Genomic DNA, 25,066 nt, shown 5'->3' with positions numbered 1-25,066 from the left:
TGGCTTCCACTAACAGTTTGCTAACAAATAGAAACTGTGTCACCAGTGCTTTCATAAACTTGTTTCTTGCCAGACACAGTGTATTGCCTTCCAAACTGCAGAATTCACTTGCCTGTGGTAACACATTTGAGATACCAAACAGCCACAACTGGAGTTCTGTAAATTTGTTTTTTGAGAGTCTGCATCTTTTCCTGACAAGAACTGAGACGGGGTTCAGGGTAACAGCACAGCAGGCGGAACTTTTACAAACTGAGTCTTCTCTCAAAATGACCTCACTAGAAAACTAACAGTGATGGAAACAGAGACGAGTGATGGAAATGGAAGGACTATTTTCTGTTTGCTGCTCCGGAGCTGATTCTCTCAGCTCCAGAGTTGAATTTAAATGAAATCATCCAAACTACTTTTGAACCAGATGCTGGTTTAAAAAAAAAAAAAAAATCTCCTCTTCTTGTGTCCAGTTTGAGTGATTCAGTTGACAGAATTGTCAGGAGTCAGGCAGGAGAGACGCCCTTGGGTGCATTAGGATTTTATAACTGAACTACGATGATGTACACTTTTTATGTGTCTGACTGTGTTAAGAAAACCGATGTTTTCACATTACAGTAGCAAATTGCAAAACAATGACGTCAACTTCATGTGTCTGGAAAATTGCAAGAAGAAGGAGTCATGTGAGGGGGAGGGGGGCGGTCGAAAAGATGACTTCATTTCACAAAGAAAGAAGACAACGCTGCTATTTGTAATGTCAGCAAAATTTCAAGTCAGGGTGGAAACACCAGCAATATGCTGAAACATCTTTCAGCGCCAACAAGGGCTTAAATTCCAGGAATGCCATGTACTTGACACTCTAAGTAGTGTCACTGCTTCCCAACCGAGCTGCATATCCGTTACAAAGGGTAAATCACCATATTATATAATAACATTAGTGCCATGCAGGTAGGCTTAGTAGATTTTTTTCTTAGGCTAATAAAATCTAAATGAAAATGAAGTTTTCATTTAGGGATGTCTTCTTCCTATTATCTTTCTACACTGTGTTCAGAGATAATAAAACAGTTGCACTGACACTGCTAAAACCTGCGTAGGCCTACTTTTTTTCCCCCACTCGGAAAACTGATCAGGAATTATAAAGGGAATCAATAAATAATTGGACCAATAAACAGAAGAAATAATAAAATTGGTATTAATAAAACCTTATCAGTTCCTGTCCCTAATTCAGCTCGTCTCATATTTCTAACTTTGACTGAAAGAGGCTCAGAACAAGAATGGATTTGATTAGGTGAAAGTTTACCATGAAGCATAAAAGAAAAAAATCTCAGTCAAAACATTTTACAGTCTACTTCTTTGGACTAGAAGGAATTTCACTCTCACAAGCAGTGGCATTAGTAACAAGTGTGACTCACACACCTACTGACTGCAAATTGTCTAGAATCATCCTGAACTTTCAGAAATAATAATAGTAACCAAAAAGCACTCAAAGGCTGTATTACTATCACAAAATGTATTTTAATGACAGAAAATTGACAAAAGGTCACTGAAATCTCTTAATATGTTTTTGAGATTTCCTCACGACAAAGAAGGAAATCTAAAAAGAAATCTGACTGAAAGCATCACGTCCTTGGCAGGGGTAAAAAGAGGAAAGAAGGGATGTAGAGTGACACGTGGCCATAAGCAATCATTGAGTAGTATAGTTTAGGCCAATGCTGTTTCAAGAAGGGAATCCTGTAGGCTTGTAAACCTCTTTGAGTACCGTGTTTTACACTGACCGGCAGTCTGATTAACTCATGATTTTCGTGTTTTTACAGCTAATTTAACCTGAAATTGCTCAAGATTTAACCAAACATGAAACTAAGTGCTCAAAAGCTGTTGCAGACTGTGTTTTTTGCATTCCAGCAGGCATGATGTAATGTTTCTTTTCAACTTCTCTGTTCTTGTTCTGTGCTGATGAGCGAGGTGATGCTCACAGCTGCTCTTTGAATTTGAACATGAGAAATCCGAGCTGATTCTGGTCTAATGAAAGGACAGTATTTCAGTTGATTTTTACCAAAAAGTGACACTATTACAGTAATGGTAGTATCATACCATGTGTCACACAACTAGTGGACAAATACCTACAATGTATAATTAAATATCTTAAATATCCTAAAATAGCATACCATTTTGTCTGGCTGAAGTATCTACGTGCAACGCGTGTACTGAACCCCTTTAACGTTTTCAGAAATTGGTTTATCCTGCAGTTGGGATAAACTCAGGTTATTTGTCTCTGTAATTACCACCGTAACTCTGCAGCAGCAGTCTGAAAAACCTCTTTGGCCTTCTGTACAGCAGTAGCATTATAATATCTGATTTCAGCGGTCTTAATGCACAGGTACAATAAGTGGTAAATGATGCAGAGTTTCTCTCTCCACAGAAAAAAACACTGACTACTGCAATGAATTTACAAAAACCCTTGTGAGCTAATTATGTTATATTTCTGGGTAAATTCATCTAAATCAATCAGCACAAAAATAATAGCATCTAAAGCTCAATTGTGCCCCATTCCATGAAAAACAAAAAGAAAAAAAAGAAAAATGCCAGCCATCCTTTCAGTATTATCACAATTTCTGCAAGAAAGTCCAGGATAATAACCCCCCTCTGTCTACCAAATGTTAAAAACCTAGAGAATGCTTTATTGTTGGTTGTTTTGTAGAGGTGGGAACCTTTACTTTTTAGAAATGCAAGTTTTGATTGAATATGTCTTCTTTCAGGAAATTTAATTATATCGTTTTTGAGGTGAGTAGATTTCCCATGTCAGGTGAACGGCAACATCCTTTTCATGATAGCTCCCTCCAGATCCCAACTGTCATTGCATGTGACAACGGCACCGGTATCCACATTTTAGTCTGCGAACATAGTTTTTTGTAACACCTTAATCAGGGCTGTTCAGTGACAGTTTGACACCAAAAGATGCTTTGTTTTTGTTATCAAAAAGTCCTTTTCTACAATCAGCCTCTTGTTTTTGTTTCCCATATCAGAACGGCTTTGATGATAATCGTGCACAACTAAATTTAGGCATCAAAATGCTTTGCTGCTCTTTTGAATAAGCTGCATACATCCATTAACTGCAATAGGCGGTGGAGAGGTACAATACAGCATATCTCTTGAATCCACGGGTGGCCAGTCCATTCTTTTTAAGTCTAATCCATTCCAAGTACTGTGACATTTTATTAACCCTCGTCAATTCTTTGAGAAAACTGTACTTTAAACATAATCTTTACTCAGAGAAATGAGAGGTCATAATCCCCAGGGCAGCATAAAAATTAAAACCACGGATCAAATGCAAAACTCCACTGATTTGTTAATTAGCTTCTTCTGGCTGTTTTGGTATCTTTTGAGTGTAATGAGGATAATGTTCGGTGTGAGAACAGAAGTAAGGCATTTTCATATAATCCTTAAAAGGAAAAATGGCTCTAAATACCACTGCTGTTCTGTCTGCATCAGCTGCTTTGGTGTTGGGGGCTATTTTTTCATCACTGCACTGCCATGATATTAGCGAGATCCCAAGAGCCTTCTAACATGCTGTATACACATGTTTTGTGAATGTTTTTCATCTGCCTTTGCAGTTTTATCCTCCTGAGGTGTCACGCTGGTTTCCACTTTATGTGAATAGTTGAATGTTGATGCTGTATTTCTTATGAAAGGAGTCCATAATATGTCACTAAAAGGTTACAGAGTTTCAAGTGATGATCATGGTTATGTAAAATATAGTCAATAGATAATGAGTGTCTAGGCTATAGTTCAAAACTAAAATGAGACAGGTATTAATGCTGCCTTAAGGCCAAGGTTAGGCTGGATTACTAAATAGTTTGAACAGATCAAACTGTCACTGAGATCAAGCTATTACCGGCAACACAACAAGTCCAGCTCCAATACGTCTGTGCGTAACTGTCTCACCACTGTTAGATTATTTCAATTACCCAAGACCATGGAAAGCCAGAGCAAGCACAAATATACACCATAGCAGCAACAGGCTATGTGTAACGCACAAATCTACCTTCAGGAAAGCCAGAGCAAGCGCAAATATACAGCATAGCAGCAGCAGGCTATGTGTAATGCACAAATCTACCTTCAGGAAAGCCAGAGCAAGCACAAATATACAGCATAGCAGCAGCAGGCTATGTGTAATGCACAAATCTACCTTCAGGAAAGCCAGAGCAAGCACAAATATACAGCATAGCAGCAGCAGGCTATGTGTAATGCACAAATCTACCTTCAGCAAAGCAGCACAATATCGTCCGTGGAAAAAAAATAAAATAAAGTACAACTTTACTCACCATTAGAATAACTGAAGGAACGGTGGGGTGGAAACCCCAGGACACATGTTGCAGTGGAGGCACAGTCAAGTTCCATTGATGCGGTGGGGAAAACAAAATCCACTGACAAACGGTTACAATGCGTCTCTCTCCTTGTACCGTGCATCATTCACAAATTAGCACATTTTACTTTTGTGTACAAGGAGTGGGCAACACTGTTAATTGACTTGGTTTGGCGGTGTCTCCGTCCCAAAATCATCCCTGGCCTGCGGTGGAAGGCAACGAGTCCTGGCAGAGCAGCCGGTGCGGCCTGCGGGGATGGAGGAGCGGGCTGATGGGGTGCACCTGACCAGCGCCAGCCGGTGAGGCGACACCTTTGCGGGCACGGGCGTCACTCTCTCTGAATACTTGGCTGAATTTCCAGACTTGTTGCATTCGCCTTGGCCACAACGTATTCCCCAGCTGCCGGAGTACCGGCTTTCCCTAAAACAGGTGCGCTTTTGTATGTTGTACTTGTATGTTTTTTTAAGGTTAGCTAGCTAGCTAGTTCAATTTTTGCGCGTGTTGTTACATTAATTATTTCCCCGGTGGACAAAATCCGCGCAAGCGGAAGTTCCGCACTGCCTTTCTATCCTAGGTAATTAATTAAATAATTTAGAATTATTATTATTAACTATTACCGACGGCTACACCTGTAAATGTCTATTGTTTGTCACTGGTCCATTTTTTATGAGCTATCAGAATGTTATCTCTTTATTAAAAAAAAAAGATTTAATCCATCATTTTAAAGATAAAGGAGACTCCCTCTCCTCTGAAGAATGTCTGTGTTGTATTACTGCACTCCCCTACTGTCATCACACTGAGTTTAAACACATGGGACTGTTAGCAGGGGTAACGCCAGGTCAAGGAGGATGTGTCACTGCTGGTCCAAGGCATTTTCAATAAAGGCACTCAGGCCAAGGCCTTTGGAGATATCCCCGGGTGAAACTGAAGCATTGCCAGCACCACAGTTAGGTCTCACACTCACTTAAATAGTTTCAGCCGGAACTTGAGTGAAACTCAAAGTCAGGCCAGCAAGGTTTTGAATGTGTTAAATATTTATTCAGCTTATCTATTCAGCCTATCTGACTGAGATTACTTCAGACATGTTATTCCCAAAAGCTGCACCATTTCAAGGAAGGAAAGGACGTGGTGAGAGTGATATCTACTGCTGAAATCTGGTGCTTGTGAGTATAGGAGCTACAGAATAGTAAATATATGCTGCAAAGCAATGTGCTTACAGCATCTCTATTTAGGTTCTTTTTCCATTTCCACTCCATTGTAGTGCAAGTGGCCATTTCAACTTTCTGTCTAAACAAAGGCGAATGGAAAATGTTTCTATGTTAATTCTGTTCTGAATTGTTTGCTTTCCAATAGGCCTGTGAAGCTGAGTCCAACTTTTATTATTCCCCAGCTGGAAAATAATCACCTGGAAGTCTGCTGTGCAGTTAAGTGTTCCATCTTAGGGCAGTCCTATAGGCTAAAAGAGGCCAAGCATGGGGCCACCCAATTTTTCTATTTGTGGCATGTTTCACCAAGAGAGTTTGCAGGAAATTTTCAGCTGGCAGATTTCACCCAGCAAAGGTTAAGCACTCTCATTCAAACGAAAATATTTGGATTATTTCTCACTTTCCGATAAAGCTTTATTGTTGGCTATGTGAATGTGCAAGACACATTTTCATCAAATAAATAGCACATCGAGCACATTGTTTGTGTGCATTTCAGTTATGCTTTTACAATGTCTCTATCTGATGGCCACATATAATTGCAAAAATATGGAGAGATGCTACAATAGAAGTCCATTAGTAAATCGGGGGTGATTATTGGAAGCAGTGATGTTAGCTATAACAAACAGTATGTAAATTCACCAGGTAATTTGTCCTTGCACCAGCATTAGAGATATCCCATTTAGCAGAGCAGTAGGGAGGAGCAAAACAACAAACAACCATGGACCCTTGCAGGTTCCGACTGGACAGGATCATCAACAGACCAGCATGATGTTGATAGCATCCCAGCCCCATTTCTACTAACAAGGATACATTAGTTTGTTTATAAAAAATGTGGACGCCTTGTTATTCTTGCTGTAACCTGCAACCTTGAAATACATCAGTTTTGTAAGTTAAGAGGAACTGAGGTGGACTTGGGTGTCGGTCGATGATTCCAGAGATGTTGGCAAATCAATACTGTTGACAACTAATTTTTCAATTTGCCTCATATGTCCTATCACCCTGTACTCAGGCAAGTGGGAACACTGGCAGTAGAAGATTTATTTTATTTTTTTTAATATAATGCTGATTTTATACCTTTTTAAGGTAGAATAACTTTAAGCTATAATTGACTATGGAGGCAGAATTTGGGCATAAATAACATTTAAAGACAGACTTCAAAGAACTACAAGTAAAGCTAAACCTTATGAAGTAAGATGTGGCATTTTATTAACATCAAGTATCTTATAATAATCAAATATATGCTGCTGGAGCTAGTCTTTGTTTTTTTGACTTCCCAGCAGTAACAGATGTTTATACCACTGGATACTTATTAAAACATCTGTTTAGCTTGACTACTTTAGCAAACAGTGTTGTTTGCAACTGAAAAAAAAAAATTTGTCCTCACTGTGAAATAACTTTAGCCCAAATGCTCAACATCGAAAGAACAACACAACAAATTATTTTTTATATGACTGAGGAGTTCTCTGCCGATACACAGACAGCAAGATGTTTTCACTCCATTGGCAGGATTAATGGCAATCATAAACATGAGTATGGCCCATGAAGGACACTGCTAGGAGAAGCCTGTTTAACATCAGTATTCACATAAGTAATCTAATTAGTTATTATAAGATAACACATTTTTCCTACTTTGCATTCAGGGAGATGTTGCAATGTCCTTTCAAATTGTAAAGTGGTAATACAAATTAAATTAACATCATAATATTGCAAGGGCAATTTTCGGCATCCTATTCATAGCATGTTATTTTTACCCAGAGCAGGGAACTCAAACACATCTCAGATGTCTGATGTGTTTGAGAAGTACACTGAAAAAAATGTTTCATTGAATTTACTCAATTTTAATGTTGAAAGTGGTTGCATGCAATACATTCATCTAAATCTAGACATATTTTTTAAGTTGGCTGTACTAGTAATTACTAGTACAGCCAAAAAATACTTTTTTGTATTTCCTTAGTAATTCTAACTAAACCCATTTTAATTTACTTAAATTCATTATGTATTTCATATATTGTGGTTACATAATTTGTTATTGTGCTTTAAATTAAATTGTTTTATTCTACATTATGTAAAATATGTTAATTCAATTCACATGTGTAGCACAATGTGCTACACGTGCCTTACATGTGCTTTCTCAGGTAGATTTTATCAGAATGTTGATCCTGGTGTGAAGTGCTGGTGGTGATGTGTGTCGTATGAACATTTGGAGGAGGGAGTGAAGGAGAGAAGTCACACTGTGATCGTGTATTTGATGTATCGAATTTAAATTTTGTTGACCTGTCTCCTTTGTTGCACTTCTTCCTCTGTCAGACCAGGAACAGCCAAACCTGAGCTGGAGCGGTCCATTTGGTTAAATAGGGGGGTTCACAGGGGAAGAAACCAAGAGTGGGAGGGGTGTTTTGTCTTTTGTGGTGAAATGACCTGTATAAGTATCTTGTTAAAAAAGAAATATGTGTTTTTAAAGTAAGTTTAACTGAACTTCTATTTGATAATATGTTATTTAGTATTGGGATTTTTGTAAGTGTGTTGGAAGAGATAATTGATATTGATTTCTTGGTGCAGTCCACCAGTATAAAAGTGAGGAGGCTGTGGTGGCCGGAGCCTAAAGGAGAGAAGCACAGCTCCTGAACACAGCTCCAGATTATAGCTCCTGCCATGGGCCCAAACTTTAAGGGCATAGCCAGAAAAGCAGTTTAGAGAAAATTCTTTTGTTCTGTATTAATTTGATTCTTCTTGAGAAGTGCTCTTGAGAATTTTTTTCCCCCCTTTTTGCTTACTTTTATCTTTCTGGTTGGCCCAATGTGCATTTTTTACTGTGGAGTTTTTGAAGAAGACTCCATTTTATTTTCAAATAATGGAGTTGAGAATTGCTCCACACTGCCACAACTCATTGTTGTATACAGGGTTTCTCGGCCACCCCCACATCTACATATGCATTTTGATTGTTTTAAATAAAATTGTGAATTGAATCAAAATATTTTACATATGCAGAATAAAACAATTTAATTTAAAGCACAATAACAAATTAGCTAACCACAATATATGAATTACATAATGAATTTAAGTAAATTAAACATGGGCTTAGTTAGAATTACTAAGGAAATCAGAGTAACAAATACTCAGAATTTCCGTGCTGAATGTGCTTATATAATTTATTTGAATTTACTCAAAATATTAAGTACAGCCAACTTAAAAAATATGTCTAGATTTAGATGAATATATTGCGTACAACCATTTTCAACATTAAAATTGAGTAAATTCAACGAAACATTTTTTTCAGTGTAGAAGAGACACAGTAATGCATGATAAAGTGGGCAAAGATGTCCATAGTTTCTACTCACAGCTTTAGCAGGACCACAGGGAGACACAAAGTTTCTTCTCTGCCTGCCTGACTAAGAGTCACTATTTCATCACTGTACTTCAGCAGTAAATCACAACAAAACAGCTTTCAGAAATATTTAAGGGGATTAAGTCTAAGAAATAGCATGCCTTTGAAATCAATCGTGTAAACCCTGTAAATAATAATACAGGTTGAAACAAGGTGATTCAAAGCAATACAACAGCATTTTAATAGAATAAAACTGGATAGTGTGAAGTGAAAATGCAGTTAATTAAAGTCATAGGATAAACTGCAGTATAAGAGGAGAAGCATTTAAAAATAAATGAGTAAAGGATAACAACAGTGAGAGAATTGGCAAGAAACAGAATAAGAGGCTACTGTAAGAGAGATGAAAAGGGCAAATGGTACATGGATGTTGTCTTCTAAATATCTAGGTTATATAGTTTGGGGGGCAATATAAATATGAAGGCACAGTCACCTTTAGCTTCTTTCCCAGATCCAAAATTGCTCAAAAAAATTGTTGCTAAAAATAAATTGCAGGTAATGGGAAGTGGTAAATCTGGGTTCCTTCTCTATTCTACCACCATATTTTGTGATTCCAACAGGATGCCGTGGGGAGACTGGATGTTAGACCTGTTCCAAGATTATACTGTGGAAAGGGACATCTGATACGCTCAGGAGCTTTTAGCTTTTATCCGACTGTTTCTGTGTGACATGACGCTGCCCTGGGTTTGTTTTTAGATTTCCAAAATATATGGTGCTTATACATGTGTATATCCAAAAAAGGAACAAAAAAACAACAAAAAATGTCACTGGCAAAATGGGAAATTTGTGGTTCATAGTGAGAAGTGCAAGACCCAGAAACTTGGCTACCCCAGCTCTTCCTCTCAGTGCTTGAGCAACATAAGCTTGTCAGGAGTGAACAGTCTCATCTGCTGACTGCCTCTCTCCACCTCACTGCCACCTTGTTTAGCCTGATCCGCCAATCTTCAGCAAGCTAATGCAAGATGACACTTTGTCACCAGAATCCTAAACTCTACCCACTACACAATTTGTCATCACATTCAGGAGCCCATGACATTCATAAGAGCTTCTCTGTCAGTATCAATTTCAGTCTTATTTTAAGGGTTGTGAGCCCTGACATTCTCACTAACAGATGCTCAAACAGTGTCCCAAAGGTTCATTGCCACTGAGTAAGCCAAGAGTGCCCACATCCCAGACTAACAGCTGGTCATTTCCATAACATAATATCTACATTTCCTCTGTAGGTTTGCCCCTGATTAAAACTGTCATTTTGAAACAAACAAAACAGAACAAACGAAAAATCTTCCTATGCTTACTTTGCCCAAAGTTGAGACCTGTGCTAATTTATATCCATCAAAACATGCAATTATAACTGCACATTGATTATTGCTACATGTATTACTGACCTATGAAGCTGAAACTTTGTAACAGCAGCCTCCAATCAAGGTGACGTCTGTCTAATTTGGCCCTCAAGGCAGAACTGAAATGCAGGCGTAATGATGCGTTTATGAGAAGTAATTTCTGACCCTCAAGGAAACAAAGTAAATTAGGCACCAGGGCATTAACATTTCAGCTCTTGACCTAGAGGCCATTATACTAACATTTACATAGTGTGAGAAATGTGAAGAAGGTTTTAATTGAAGGTTGATGTAACCTTTTCATGTGTAAGGTTGCACAATCAGTCTTAATGTAGGGGGTGAAATGCTTGGTTAACCTACTCAGGTTACATCACATCTAATATATCTGCCGTTTGCAATCTGCCAGCATTAGAAAAGCAAAGTAATGAAGTGAACAGGAAACCTAATTAAAAGTTGACTGTGAATCTGTATGTCAAAGGGTCAGCAGTCTGTCTTACTGTACACGGAACCTCACAAAATTAACCTTGTCAAGTTAGATTAGGTTAAAAATACTTATGGCAAATACAGTAACACAAATATAACACACTGAAATCGATGTGAATTTAAAAGGTGAATTCTTAACCCTCTGTAAGTTACTGCTTCCCACAGCAAGGCCTGGCAAAGTGATTAATCTTTCTATTTTTAGATCAGTTTCCTACTTCTTTATTTATTTATTTATTTTAATGTAGAAGGGAGACGGCAGCTCTGCCAACAGAAATACTTTGTCAGCAACTTGATTGCATTTACATGGTAGAGTGAAGCCAAAGCTGGAGCAAATTAGAGAGCTCAGCCATGGGCTATGCTGAAATAAAAGGCACTTCAAGAAATGCCATGCGAGGAGACTTCTCAAAAATCAACACCTCAGGAATGTGATTTTTTTTTTCTTAAATATGCCCTGAAATTGTTACTACTCAACTATGTTTGTTTTACGCAGCATCTTTTCAGCATCTTCTCCCTTTGATTTCATTTTCTATCCTAAAACTACTGCAACAGGAGAAAAATATTAGATGATGAGAACTGCAGAAACAGCAGATGGTCAGTATTACCTAAATACTAAAGGGAAATTTCACCAGTAGGATACTAGCGCAGTACAGACAGTAGGTATCTAATTGTGATGTTTAGGACATCTGAACACACTGTTATTTTACACTTTGTAGTTTAGAAGTACGAAAAATACAATTTTGCTTTACCCATTTCCTCAAACTGTGAAATATGTTAATTTTGCTTCTGTTTTTGAATGTCTGCCGTTTACAGGGGTGGCTCTCAACAGCCTGCCCTGAAAACTTGTTGCTTTCAGTTATAATTTGGGCAGCCTAGTCAGTGAGGCTATGAAGATACCCTCACTTTCATATTTAGAGGTGTTTATGAGAAAATGTTTGCCACTGATGTTTTCAATGAAGCATTTCCACTGTGATGTAATGCCACTACCAAATGTGGCAGCTCTGGAAAAATGTCAAGGTGGCCTCACCTCACTTTCACATAATCACTAAGCAACAGGCCCAGATAAGTATTGCACATTACCAGTGATTGTTTGACTGTGAATTTTGCTTCAACTAAAGAATGATTCAGCTCAAAGTAGAATAAGATCATTAACTGATTAATATTTTTGGGTCCAGCATAACAGATCACAGACATATTATCACTATTATGGCTGACGTGTTAACAAACAGTTACACACCCAACAGAGATTTTGCAACCTTAGCATTCATTTGCAGTTGTGTTTCTGGCCACCTAACGAATGTAGGTCCAGTACTGATTTTCCTTTTAGCTCTGTTTTGGTATCCACCAACTCCTGTGAAAATCTGGCCATTTAGCTGCTAAATGCTCCCCTCTGTTCACCAGATAGTTGCCAACTTTGTCTGTCAGCTGTTTGGTCCTGGGCAGGCAGTGTAGTTGGTTTATCAGTGCTTTTTTTTGCTGAAAATAGCAGCCTGCTGCAGCTGGAAAGGATGTTAAAGAGAGCTGTGAGTCAACCGAAACAGTGAAGTTGTGGTCTGTGAAACCAAGGATGCTAAAGCACTCTGCGCAGCTACTGGGATACCTCTGAGTTAGCTAATAATTCTTTAGCAATTCTTTTGACATTACACATAGTCATTTGATCAATTGTTCATATAAAACTATTGTGAAGTGAAGCTTTAGACATAAAATATGCTTAGCATGTGATGCATTCAATATTTTGTACAATATCCTTTAGTATAGCCCACAGTCACAAATCATTATAGAAGTTGAATGTACTGATGTAAGACATTCCTGCAGCACAGGAGTCCATATAATCATTTGGCATGCCTTGTGGCCCCATAGAGCTCTGATGGATAGAAAATGTATTGCTGTAAGACATGCTTTTTAGGTTTTTTAAGCAACATGCTCCAGGAATGCAAATCTGCCCATTTTGCCCACTGAAATGTAATAATATCTCTTAAATTAAACAAATCCAAGTTCATGAAAACACCAGTGGCCCATGAAAATCTAAATCAAACAATAAAAGCCCCATTTAAACTGTGAATTTGGATCATAGCACTGTAAATACAACAGTTGTGTGAGGCTGATTCATGTAATATCCCCCTCTCTCTGGCTCCAGAGTCCCGCTGACACAGCAGCTGTGAGCAATACGTAGGCTACGCGCGTGGGTGTGTGTGTATGTGTGTGTGTGCACTTCTGCTTGTGTGTGTGTGCGTGTGTGTGTGCCTGTGTGTGTGTGTGTGTGTGTGTGTGTGTGTGTGTGTGTGTGTGTGTGTGTGAGACTGTGCAGGTGGTAAGAGGGAGGGACAGCAATGCCTGTGAGCTGAATAACAAATCTAGCATACTGCACACCTGAGGAGCTGTCACTGTCATAATCAGCCGTTTATAATGCATGGCAGAAGGGGGACAGGAGTCGAGAGGAGGAAACGAGGACACAGTTGGTATCAAAGCTCCGTCTGTATTACATCCTTTTCTTCTTATCCTCACTATTGCTGTATGGAGAATTGAAAAGGTGAAAGTTTTTTTTTTTAATTTTCACTCTGTGCTCAAATTTCCTTCAAGTTACTGCATAGCTCTCTCTCATCCACTGAGCCACAGATGTCGCATATGGAAAGCTGGTTAGTTAGCTCTACTTCCTCTCTGCTTTCATCCTGCCTCCTTCTTCACACCCCGTCTGGCCCAGCAGGTTTGTGTCCGGACACCTCCTCCAGAGAGCTCAAGGTGACACATGGTTGCTCAGGCACAGATCAGTGGCTGTGTCCCTGGGCCTCTTGACAACCGCCAGTTGGCCCTCTTACTTTTCCCCCCTCTATAACTGTACTAGAGTCCCTGAGCACTGGGAACAAACACCCCCCCCCCCCCCAGAGCCTTTTGTTTTTTCAGCGCAGCTCTAATCTATGGTTCTGCTGTGAGGGCCACAAGAGCGACTGGTTGACGCACTTCCAGCTCACTGACACAATCATTCAGTGCTTGTATTGGGAGTGCTGTGTGTGTGTGTGTGTGTGTGTAGCCAGAACAGTGCCTGTTAGACAGCCAGGCTGATATTTTTTTGCAGGGTCAGCAGAGAGTTGGCCAAGCCAGCATCGTGGAGGAGTAAATCAATGAAATCCAATTAGACACCAAGAAAGGTGAGAGAGGAATCGAGCAGCTAAAAAAGCACAGACTGAGACAAAAAGTGATCCTTGAGAGTTTTTTTTTTTTTTTTTTTAAATACCAGAGAGTAAATAAAACATCTTTGCCACTGTGAAACAGGCGAACCTGCTCTTTATGTTTAACTGTGCAAAACCTGATATTAAAAACCGCATATCTGAACACAGCTTCACTCACGATTTGTGGGAGTCTCAAAATTATTGTGTGGGACATGCTGCGTGTGGCTGGTGTGAGTCACGTAGATGCATCATTCTGCTTCACTTTAACCAAATAAAGCTCTGCTATAAGAACTATGAGGAGCTTTTGATATCACAGTTTTCAAAAACAAACACTGGGAAACACCTGAAATATCCTGTGCTACTAAAAAGGGTTCACTTCAGACCTTTTGTGTTGTCCTACAAAAAATATTTAGCCTAATACTTTAGATTCATGTAGTGGATTTATTTCTCATTCTCATACTTGTTTCATTTATGTTTGACTGACAAATATGCATCACTTTAAGTTTATTAGTAGTTAGTAGTAGTTGTTAAAAATGTGTAATCTAAATGGATGGAGGTCTTATATGCAATTAAAATATGTAAATCTTAAATATCAGGCTAAATATTTTTAAGTGTACTGGCCCTTTTGAAGTTAGTCTTGCTGAATTCCCCAGCGGACAAAGAATGCAGTCATGTGTCCGTGTGGAGGGCGAGAGTAAAGGCAATATGTCTCATGATCACCTCCTGAGCGAGCCAAATGAGGCACCCTTCGCTCAGAGCAACCTGCCACGAACATCTGCTGCTTTGGCCGCAAATGACCTTCTAAATTGTACAAATCCTGCCTGCTTATTGGTTTTGAACCACCGTCTATACCACACAGGTAAAAATTTCAAATAAAACAGTATGCCACTTTCGAATAATTCATTTTTTCTTTTTAATTTTATGGATGGCCAGACCTCATTTTACAGAAACTGAAGGCAAGTGGAGAGTCTATCAGCGTTTGCCACGCAGACAGGATCACTACAAACAGCAACAGTGAACTTTAAATGTGCCGTATTGTTGGCATGCAGGGGTTTTATTTTCCAACAATTATCTGATTCAGATGAAAAATGCAGCATTATTTTCTGAATTAATGAAAGAAAAACATCATCTCAGGCTTTTGATAACCTGCTGACTGCTAATGAGCTGTGGAGATACCATTATGCACCAGATAATAATCCTGTTCACATTGACAGTAAAAAAATAGAGACTAATACCCACAGGCAAGTGTGCTGGAATAGTATGTTGGAAAAGGCAACTACGATGAATTCAGATCATATTTTAATCCCATTAAAACACAGTGTCTTGCGTCAGATTAACAACATTGTCTACTGTAAAATAGATAATGTCCCTAATTTAGTTGTGGTCTGTTATGAGGTTTATCAGCTACAATGTTTAAATCTTACATATGTGTTAGATAAACTAGGTATATACCACAATGATAAAGGGAACTTACAATAATGAGGCATCTTAACGTTCCATGTTTCGTTTATTATGGTGGCATACTAACTAGATTGCCTTTTATCATACTTTTCATCATGATTTTAATCATTTTAATGAACACACTCTACCTCTTTATGCAATCTGACAGGCCAGCCATTTGCCACCTTCTTAAGCCCACAGTAATTATTAACACATTTTTGTAATCAGGCTTCTCTGCCATTGGCATGAAAGCAATCTAATAAATGTGAGAACTAAATTCTCCCAGCTGAAAACATTAAGATAACCAAAAAAATCAAGCATTTATTGAAGTAACCTCTAATCTCATTACCTCTGTGATTACAAAAAAAAGAGTGTCTTATTCCCTGACTGCCTCCAAAATTAAGCTCTTGATAAGAAAGCCCAGTTTGAGACAGAGGAAGGTGCAGGGGTGGTTCAGCAGCAGCAACAGCCCAAATATAAATCCATCCAGCCTCCTGTGCTCAGACAGGCTGTTGGTCCACTCCTAAATCAGACAGGCCAGGCTGTCACGACCAGAGACCTTGTCTTCTTGCAGATCAATGGTGATAAGGGGGAATAAATTTTGAGCTGCAAATACTGAAGACACCAGAGAGGCACTCTCTGGTTGCAAAGAGCTCCATAGACATGTATACAGAATCTTTGAATATTACTGTAGAAATATTGCACACTGAAAGCTGTGATGGTGATTTGGTCGACTTGGATCATGCTGAGGATAACAGCAAGGCAAGGCGGAAAAAAAAGTGTGACAGATCACTTTGAAAATGATGGTCTCCCTGCAAGAGATGAGCTTGTCACTGAGGCATTATGGTATTTCTGTACTTGTTTGATAACATGGAATGTGGCTGTGCACTGATTGAAAACATGTGCCTGATGATAAAAAGCTATTTTAAATAACTCTAAATTGTTTACTTTTAGGCTTAATAGTGAGTTTAAGTATGTGTGTGTGTGTGTGTGCACGCAAGCACTTGACTAACTGACCTATCATGTATGGAAGATAAAGCTATTTATTAAAGCAAAACTTTCCAGTTTTGTCCTGAAAGCTCAGATAACAACACCACAGCCATTTATTATTTTCTCATTCGATGCTGAGGAGAGGAATAGAAACTTGTTCATTTCCTTTCTCTTGTTGTGTCTTTAGAGTCAATTTGTATGGTAAATATCTTGAGTCATGCTAGTGGCTTGGCTTTATGGATGGTATTGCTGGTTTGTTCAGTCTGCTATGTAATATAGACTGAAATATCTCAACAGCTATTTAATGGATTGCTGTTCAAGCCTGGACAGACGTTCATGGTCCCCGGACAGTGTATCCTAATGGCTTTTGTTTTCCCCAGATTTCTACTGTAGTGCCGACACATGGTTGACATTTATACTTTTAAGCAAAATGTCAGAATAATTGTCAGAAAAGTTTGTACAGACTTTCACATCTCCCTCAGAATGAACTGTAATCACTGCTTAGGCCCTGACATTTTATGCCGTGCCACCATCAGGCCAATATTTCAATTTGTCCAGTTTGGTTCATGACCAAAAATGTGCAATGCTTTCTTGTTAGCAAGCTAACAGGCTAAACAATGACTGTGAACATGGTGACATTACATCGATTAAGCATTGTAATTGTGTGCATGTTAGCATGTTAACATTAGCTCAAAGCACAGCTGTATCTAAGAAAAGCATCACAGAGCATGGTTCTGGATATTTTATCTTGTTAAGAGAATGAACATTTTTTAGTTCCTCTGTTGTTTACCGCTGTTGTAATTGCTGTATTTTCAAATATGGTACTTGGTCCAACTGAATAAGCCCTAATATGTTGTTTTTGTTCAAAAACAAATTCAGTGATTTTGAATACTTATCCATTCAGATTTAAACTGAAATTCTGAACATGTAAACATCCAAAATAACCTTTTGGACATGGTTTGAAAGAAAATACAGGATAACGAGAATAATTGAGACAACTGCCTTTTTGCACACATGTACCATAATCAATAGCCACACTTCTACTGCATTGCTAACTAAAGATGCTTTCTTTTCTCCTTGGGTTGTTCTGGAGTTCAACACAATTTGCCTTAATCAGGCAATCAATCACTATTAGATCTTTGTGCCACACCAGCACACAGCAGGCAGATGTGGCCCCCAGCAAAAAATCCAATCCCTAAATTGGGGCAGACACACACTTGTATGAGCCCTGTGACATGGTAGACGTTGCCAGAGCTGCTGCCAGAGCTGGCAAAGAGCACTTTGCCTTTATCTGTCGACAAGGGGGTGGCACCAAGCTGCTTTACTGACATGTCTTTTCTCAAGAAATTACAGAGAAAACACGCAGTGGAAATGTTCTTGCATGTCTTTGTCACTGTTTGTCACTTTGCATACAATACAATATAATCAGATCCCTTTTAAGGTTGCAAATTTTCAGTAATCATGCAGTATTTTCTGTCTAAAACATGTCACGCGTTGTGTTTGTGGAGGATGACAAAGATGACCTTGCTGTAAAATATTTGTGAAATTCAGAAACAACATCAATAAACTAGATATGACTTACGCATACACAGTATAGATATACGTCATGCATTTACACTTATGTGGGTATCTGCACCCTAATTCATGCATGACTCTATTTGGCTCCATTGTTTAAATGATATAAAAGACTGAATGAGCCGATTTGGCATGAGAGGAGAATAATCAGAGCATTACTGTGGTCCTTAGAGATCCTTTATTGAATGCATCACAATGAAGCTGGATTGGAATTGATAATGGCTTCGAGGACTAGGTTGCTTCTTTCCAATGACTAATTTGTTTCAAAGCAACCTTTGACATGCAAGGGATTGGCAATGACAAGGTAATTAGCCAGCTGTTGAGAGGGGTCAAAATATGTGTGTTTATGCCAAAAGAGAATACATTCTCCCTTAATGATTGAATGTTGAGGCACAGTGTCATTTCAAAATACCGCACACTTCTGTGTCAATTTACATAAGCAGCTGATAAATTCGACAGAAATAGGTGTGTGTGTGTCACTGAACATTGTCATCTATATTTGGCTTTGAGTAGAAATGACTGAGCTCTGCATTACAGTATGTGGGAGCAAAGGGTGAACTGTATGATATTCCTGTATCAACACAAAGTCAGCATGAAGAAGTGCCACGGATGTGAAAGTGCTGCTGACCTCGTCCATTTTTCTTCCAGTGCCATCAAGGCCACCATGCTGCAATGCTCCACGCTGCATCCAATTGTGCAGAGTTAAAGGTGTGGAATCAAGGGCTCCACTGGGCCAAGAGCCCTCAGACACCAACGCTTATGAGAGTCAACCGCAGTGTCAGCACTGCAAGCAACATGCATCATATAGCTGCCTCACACATGCTTGCAAAACAACGTTATCTGTCTGCACACAGACAGCGCAGGCTCGAGAATATATTAACCACAGACTGCACAGTGACCTTGATGGTAAATTTCTCCTCTGATTGCACATTTTAGACCCTGCCAAATTCAGGTATATGCTGCACACAGAGTTCTCGGGGGTATCAGATTGGTCTCATGAATCGTGCAACATGATATTGTTTGATTGAATGCACTAAGTCCAAATTGGATTCCCCCTAACGCCTCCTCCCCTCCCTCCCTAGACAAGTACTGATGAAAGATAACCGCTTCTGCATTAATCAAAGAGATGGAGCATTTTGATTCCACTCTCAATTAGATTGGATTACAGAAATTTAACAATTTGTACAAAATGCAATATCAATTATCAACAGGTCATTCAGTTTGATCTCTTGCCCAATTCTGCCACAGCAAACAAAGCAAAAAAGTGCACATTGAATCTCAGTGTCTGTGGTAAAAACATAGCTTTGCCATGTTTCTTAATAGCTGTGAGCAAAAGTTGCTGTGGGAAAGCACGGCCACAATAGACTTATCTAAATGGGCTAAGTGTGTTATCGTAATTTTGTTGCACTTTCTTTCCTCTTTTGTTTGCATTCGCTTCCACCAAAGAGACAGTCTGATTATTTTAAAACATGGACGAGCAGGCGTGGTAATCAATGACAGGAGTGTGAAGTGACATGAGTCACTTATTACAAGAAGTGAGCACTGTCAAAAACTATTCAGCCCTCTCTTCCTGTGTATGTGTGCTGACTGTAAGTGGGATGTGATAGTGCTTACTGTTTGTTTAGGATTACAACACACTCTCAGGGGCGGATGGTTTGATTTGTTGGAGGAGGGGAGACGCATTGCTCCCATCACATACTTGCCTGCACCTCAAAACGCCAATAACTTGGAAAACAACAGATTGCCCAGGAGGAGGTGAACCAAAAGTCAGCCCTGTGTTTATTATTTGGAGATGGAATAAGCATTTTTCCTCATCTGCCAAACTGAAATATCTCTGTATCACAAATGCAATCTATTCCATAGAGCCATCTCTTGATAGTTAATTAGGTGTCAGCAGCACAACCGAGGTAATTTAACCTTCATCAGGCTGTATCACATGAGAAGATAATGTAAGGGAATTATTCATTGCATATTTTAACGGAACATGAAAAAAGCTTTACTTACAAATTCTAGGCTTAAGTGAGGGTGAATGAATAGAATGCAAAATTCAAAACTCCATGGTGATCGAGTCATTTGTGAAACAGTGAGCTTATGTGGTGGCAGTGAGGGAGACTGTGTGCCTGAATATGGTTATCTGAGAGAGAAAGAAAGAGAGGGAAACACGCACACATACAGAATCAGCACTAAAGCACTGACAATTAATAATCCTTGAGATCAAACGTGTAGTAAACAGCAATTATCTAAGGGAAATGTGATCAGAATCTCCCACCTAATGATCAATAGAGTCTGGGCCTTTTTATGTAAGCTGAGAGACAACTGACTGACTCCTTTAATGGACGCCCATGACATTCAAAAATCTTTTTTTTTTTTTTTCCAAAAAGGACACTGTAAATGTACAAGCAATGCAAAGTATCATGAGCTGAAATAACACACTACCATGTGATAAATTCAAACTGAACTTCAAAATGTGTACGTGCAAATAAACAAAAATCTACACATTGTACATCACAATGAGATTAATATGAGATGTAAGATATTCATTTACAAGAATATCTATTTTGATCATTCATTTGTATTTCTGTCAGTCTTAGGTGAGAGTCTCATTTAAATATAATGTGCAAATATAAGTGAAACCAGAGTGAAACCAGACAAAGCAAATAAATGATGACCTCAAACTGATTTTACAATGTTGAAAACTACTGTAGGGTGTTGTAATCAGAACTGATAAGGCATTTTCTTTCAGAGGAAGTAACAGTAACAGTAGAGTCATTTAATTTTGACTTGATAGGTAGCTTACATATATATGTGAGTCTAATCATAATTTGATTGTATGGGTTTTATATAGTTTTAATCAGGATACTAAAGCCCCCTCAGCAGTTTTGCATTCACCTACCTTTTTAAGCTGACAAGAAAGTGATCATAAAAGAAAGTAGGGACAGAGTCCCAGTCAGAGTACATAGCACAGCGTGCGAATGACATGAGTTTTCCCATTACAGAAGGAAAATTTTTAAATAAATCTAAAAACACATGTAAGGTACATAAATATAAACCATGATGTAAGATAGAGCCATCATAACCCCGGCACTTACCACCCCGCACTGTGAATAAACATAACTATTGTGTGTGAACATTATAATACTAGTGTCATTTGGGATGATGGTCAACATAGGAGACCACGCTCCATCCCAGCGGTGAAATTGGCCGTATGACCGGTAGGGAGAGACAGTGAGATGGGCGGTTTATAGACTAGTGCCCGGGGCTCTTTTTGTTTTTGTGTTGGACTGGATGGGAGGGAGCAGCAGCCTCAGTACCAGGCAGTGCTCTCCCTCAGTATTGACTGGATAGATAGAGGAGGAGGCTGCTACATGCTGCCGCCGCCACCACCGCTCCTGCTGCCACTGCTGCTCCTGCCTTTGTCGTAGAGGGACGCTTTTTTTTTCCTCCATCGAGGCCACATTTGAGCCAAAGGGATATTCTTTCTTTATTTTTCCTTATTTCTTTTTCTTTTTTCTTTTTTTTTTACACGGATTCCGAAGTGGGAAATTAAGCAGTCGTACCAGGCGTACCAATGTACTCGCTACACGAGGGCAACGGGCTTCTTCTGCTGGCGGTCTTGGCAGGACTGCAGGTAATGTAATATCGAAGCGGTTTCGAGCGGAGTTACACCGGACAGTTTAGGAGCTTGTTTTTCTGCGGTGATGCCGTTCGTTGAGTTACGAGTCCGGTCGAGCCGCTGGATGCTTTCCAACAGGCACTTTACACGGCGCGCAGTTTGTAAAACAATGCTATGTTAAATTAAAAAAATATTGTGGAGAAAGTAGGTTTGGCACGGGCTGTAATTACTCGCGAACGGTTCTTTTTTATGGTTATTAAACGCCCACGAGAGGCTGTGTTGTTTAAAAGCTGCGCACGTTTAAATTAATTATTTCAAGTCAAGAGAAATCACATTTGCGATGACGTAGCCTGATTTAAGTTCACATGGCTGAATCTTTTATTGTGTGGAAGTTGGGTGACACAGGCCCTGGTTAACCTAGTTCTCACTTGGTTATATTTAGTTTAGGTTTAATATTTATGTAGATTGCTGCAGCGTGTCCCTGTCCCCCGGCGAGTTAATTGCCTCTCTGGTAAAAATCGCGTTAGGAGCGACAATGAAAAGTAGCCTACTGTAAATTACTGTGGTGGTACAGGTTATGTATAGCCTAACAATTAAAGGATAGTGGGTTATTTTCTTGACTAAGCCGCTACTTTCTTTAAAAAAAAAAAAAACAACTGTGCTCGAGCAGCAGAGAATAAGCAGCGCCACACATAAATAATGCCGTGCTGGAATACTTGATGAAAAGGGCTGGCTTGTGTTTTAATTCTTAAAACCAGAATAGTGTACATCCTGGTGCCGTTGTTGTAACGTGCTAGAATTCCAGCTCTGCCCCCCCCACCACCACCAACCACCCCCAACCTTTGCAAGCATTTTCCATTTAAATTCCTCTGATTAAGTATGGCAAGTGGCACGGATACCCACAATGCTCTTTTTCAGCTCTTTCCCCTCTCCTTTTTACATTCTTTTTAGAGTGCATGCAAAGAAATAGGGCCAGGCGCCTGTTCCTGAGAGCTAAATCAATGCTGAGCTTGTGTGATGGTGTCTGGACACCAGAGCATTTTCTTCAGTTATACTCTGCCTGTGTTTCTCACTGTTAGTTATTTCTTTCTTGTTTTCTAGATTCAAGCTTTATGGAAACACCAACCTCAGTGATTTACAGATAATTTTTTTCTTTGCAACATCCCTGTTATTCCCTAAGTCTTTTGTGTTGCCTCCCTAAGCACAGTTTTCCTTTTCAGAAGGAAGCAAAAAAAGTACTGTATTGATCACAGTCATAGCCTTGCAGTTTCTTTAGACATCAGCAGTTGTTATTTATTGTTTATTCAGACATTCACACATAGATGTTTATTCCCACAACAGTGGATCGTTATCCTTTACTTTTTATTCCCCTGTTCCTGCACTTCAAAGTGAAGTGTTTGTCCAGAGTGGTGTGTTGATCAGAGGGGCTGACCGAGAACGTTGGTTATAACTCTACCCTGTGTCTGGGCCCCTCCAGGGGGACAAATGGAGCTTGTTCTTGCCAAGCCATGCTTTTTGGCTAATGCTTAAACCTTTTGGCCTCATTATCCTAATTGCAGTCCCTGCTATAAAAACAACAGATGCTTTTGTACAACTGTGGGGGGACTTCAGAACGTGACCAAGAGGTTTTGGAGGCAACAGAGTGCATTTTTGAAGGTTGATTTATGACTCATTGTTGCACCCCCCCTCTCTCTCATTCTCCCCCCACCTCCCCCCACCATCACAGATTGCAGTAGAGGGCAGGGGCACCGCACCATGCAAGCCAGGCTTCTCTGAAGATGTGTACAAGGTTGTGGTGCCAGATATCACAGAGAAAGGACAGCCCCTTTTCAACGGTGAGTGGTGAAATTTCCCTAGTGCTGTTTCGTGGTGGATTCTTGTTATGTCTGCGTTTGATTGAGTGTGTGTATGTGTCGGCATGTGCATCACTTGTGCGTGTTTGCCCCCATGTGTTACATTTCAGGAAGGATCAGAACAAGCCTGACATATTTAAACAATTAGCTTCAGTGTAGTTGTGTGGTATTTCAAGTTGTGTAGTTTGCCTTGTAAAACAGCTCAAATGTGGTTCAGATTTATATAGCTCCTGTACATTTTGCTTACATGCAGTTTTTTCTTTCAAAGCAGGCACAAACATAAGCAGATTGTTGCTTAAATAGCGGATTAGACATTGTAGCTTTACAGTTCCTGTTTTTGCAATTTGCATTTTGTTGAGATGACTATTAACGGCTGGCTTTGTCATTAAAAGTAGGAACTTTGTTGATTGCACTGGGGACTCTTCTCGTTGCAATGAATAAAAATCATTTACACACAGATTTGAATACTTATGCAACTTTAATCAATCAAATAACCTAGCTATTAATCACCCTATGCCTAGTGCTGGTGCACCAAATTATTCCCATTATTATATGCCATATTTCTGCATTTATCTTCCCTAATTTAACATCACTTCAGTACAGATTAAAACCCAGTGCAATAAGTATTTGTGTCTGATACTTTAAGCATTTTACTGCCTAAAGGTTCCTGCTGGAATTGTATGGTAATGTTGTCCAATTTCAGTTTTACACAGCTAAGCCCACTCAATGGCAGTAATAACAGCAATTTAAGGTTTGTTAGCAATAGTCCTTCTTTGGAAGATCCGGCTGTAGTAGTTTTTTTCTAACATATAACCTGCTGCAAACAAGAAAGTGAAAAATAATGATTTTTTTTGCAGTAGTCCGTTACATTGCAGCAGGCATGACCAATACTGCCTCTTTGGAATTTAATATTGGCAAAATGAGGATGCAGCTACCGTGAAACGGTATGCAGGCCTACAGACGGTAATAAAAATTGGAATATATCACCAGTGTGCCATTAGAGAGGTTAGAGCCTTGAGGTCATTTGGACCAGAAAACATTCTCACTTGTGTTGGATTTCACAGTGTGTGTCTAAAACTTGCAGGCTGCCACTAGTGTGAGTCAGAGAGGTGGAGGGCGGGGGGTGGCTATGACGAGGGAAGAAAAGAGAGAGGGAAGAGAGTGTTTAGATGGGTGGGTAGAGCTTTCACTGGGCTTTACCTTGTGCACAAGTTTCCGTTTGATCCTGCAGGTGATGGATTTCCCTCTGTTGGCTTGTGGATGAGCCATGACCAGGGGTAATCAGGTTCCTTTTTGTTTGCCCCCCGCACTACCCCCTCTCCTCTTTTCTCTGCCTTCCCCTCCCCCAGTGAGCTGTTGCTCTGTGGAGATTTCCTTGACAGAGAGGGGCACTCCTGTGCCATTGTAATGCAGCAGGGCTCAGCAGCGTGGGATGATGTTAATGAAACTGCATTCTCTAATGAAAAGCTCCTGTGGCATGTTTTGAAAGACAAAGCTCCCACAGTGTGGAGAGTATGCCCACAGTTTTTCAACTTTGCTTTCACCATGCTGGTTAAGAATATTGTTTTTGACCAGGAGCAGAAGGTTTTTTTTTCATTTTCAAATTGATGCTTCTATAGCTGCTTGTAGCAGGCCAATGCTTTATGCTACCTGGTGTTTCTTTAACTATTCTTTT

General features: G+C 39.5%; 1 protein-coding gene across 1 annotated transcript in view; it reads left to right on the top strand.

The window, feature by feature from the left end:
- Nucleotides 1-21,278: 21,278 nt before the first annotated feature.
- Nucleotides 21,279-25,066, top strand: part of cdh2 (cadherin 2, type 1, N-cadherin (neuronal)) — a 58,513-nt gene continuing 54,725 nt past the window's right edge. Inside the window, exons 1-2 of the mRNA XM_041054772.1 lie at nt 21,279-21,553; nt 23,265-23,373. Of these exons, the coding sequence (XP_040910706.1) occupies nt 21,494-21,553; nt 23,265-23,373 (169 nt within the window). The 5' untranslated portion in view covers nt 21,279-21,493. The remainder of the gene's footprint in view (nt 21,554-23,264; nt 23,374-25,066) is intronic.

The sequence above is a fragment of the Toxotes jaculatrix genome, chromosome 14 (genome assembly GCF_017976425.1).
Source record: "Toxotes jaculatrix isolate fToxJac2 chromosome 14, fToxJac2.pri, whole genome shotgun sequence".
NCBI lineage: Eukaryota > Metazoa > Chordata > Actinopteri > Toxotidae > Toxotes > Toxotes jaculatrix.
Note: the sequence above shows the minus strand (reverse complement) of the source record. Positions and strands in the feature narration are given on the sequence as shown.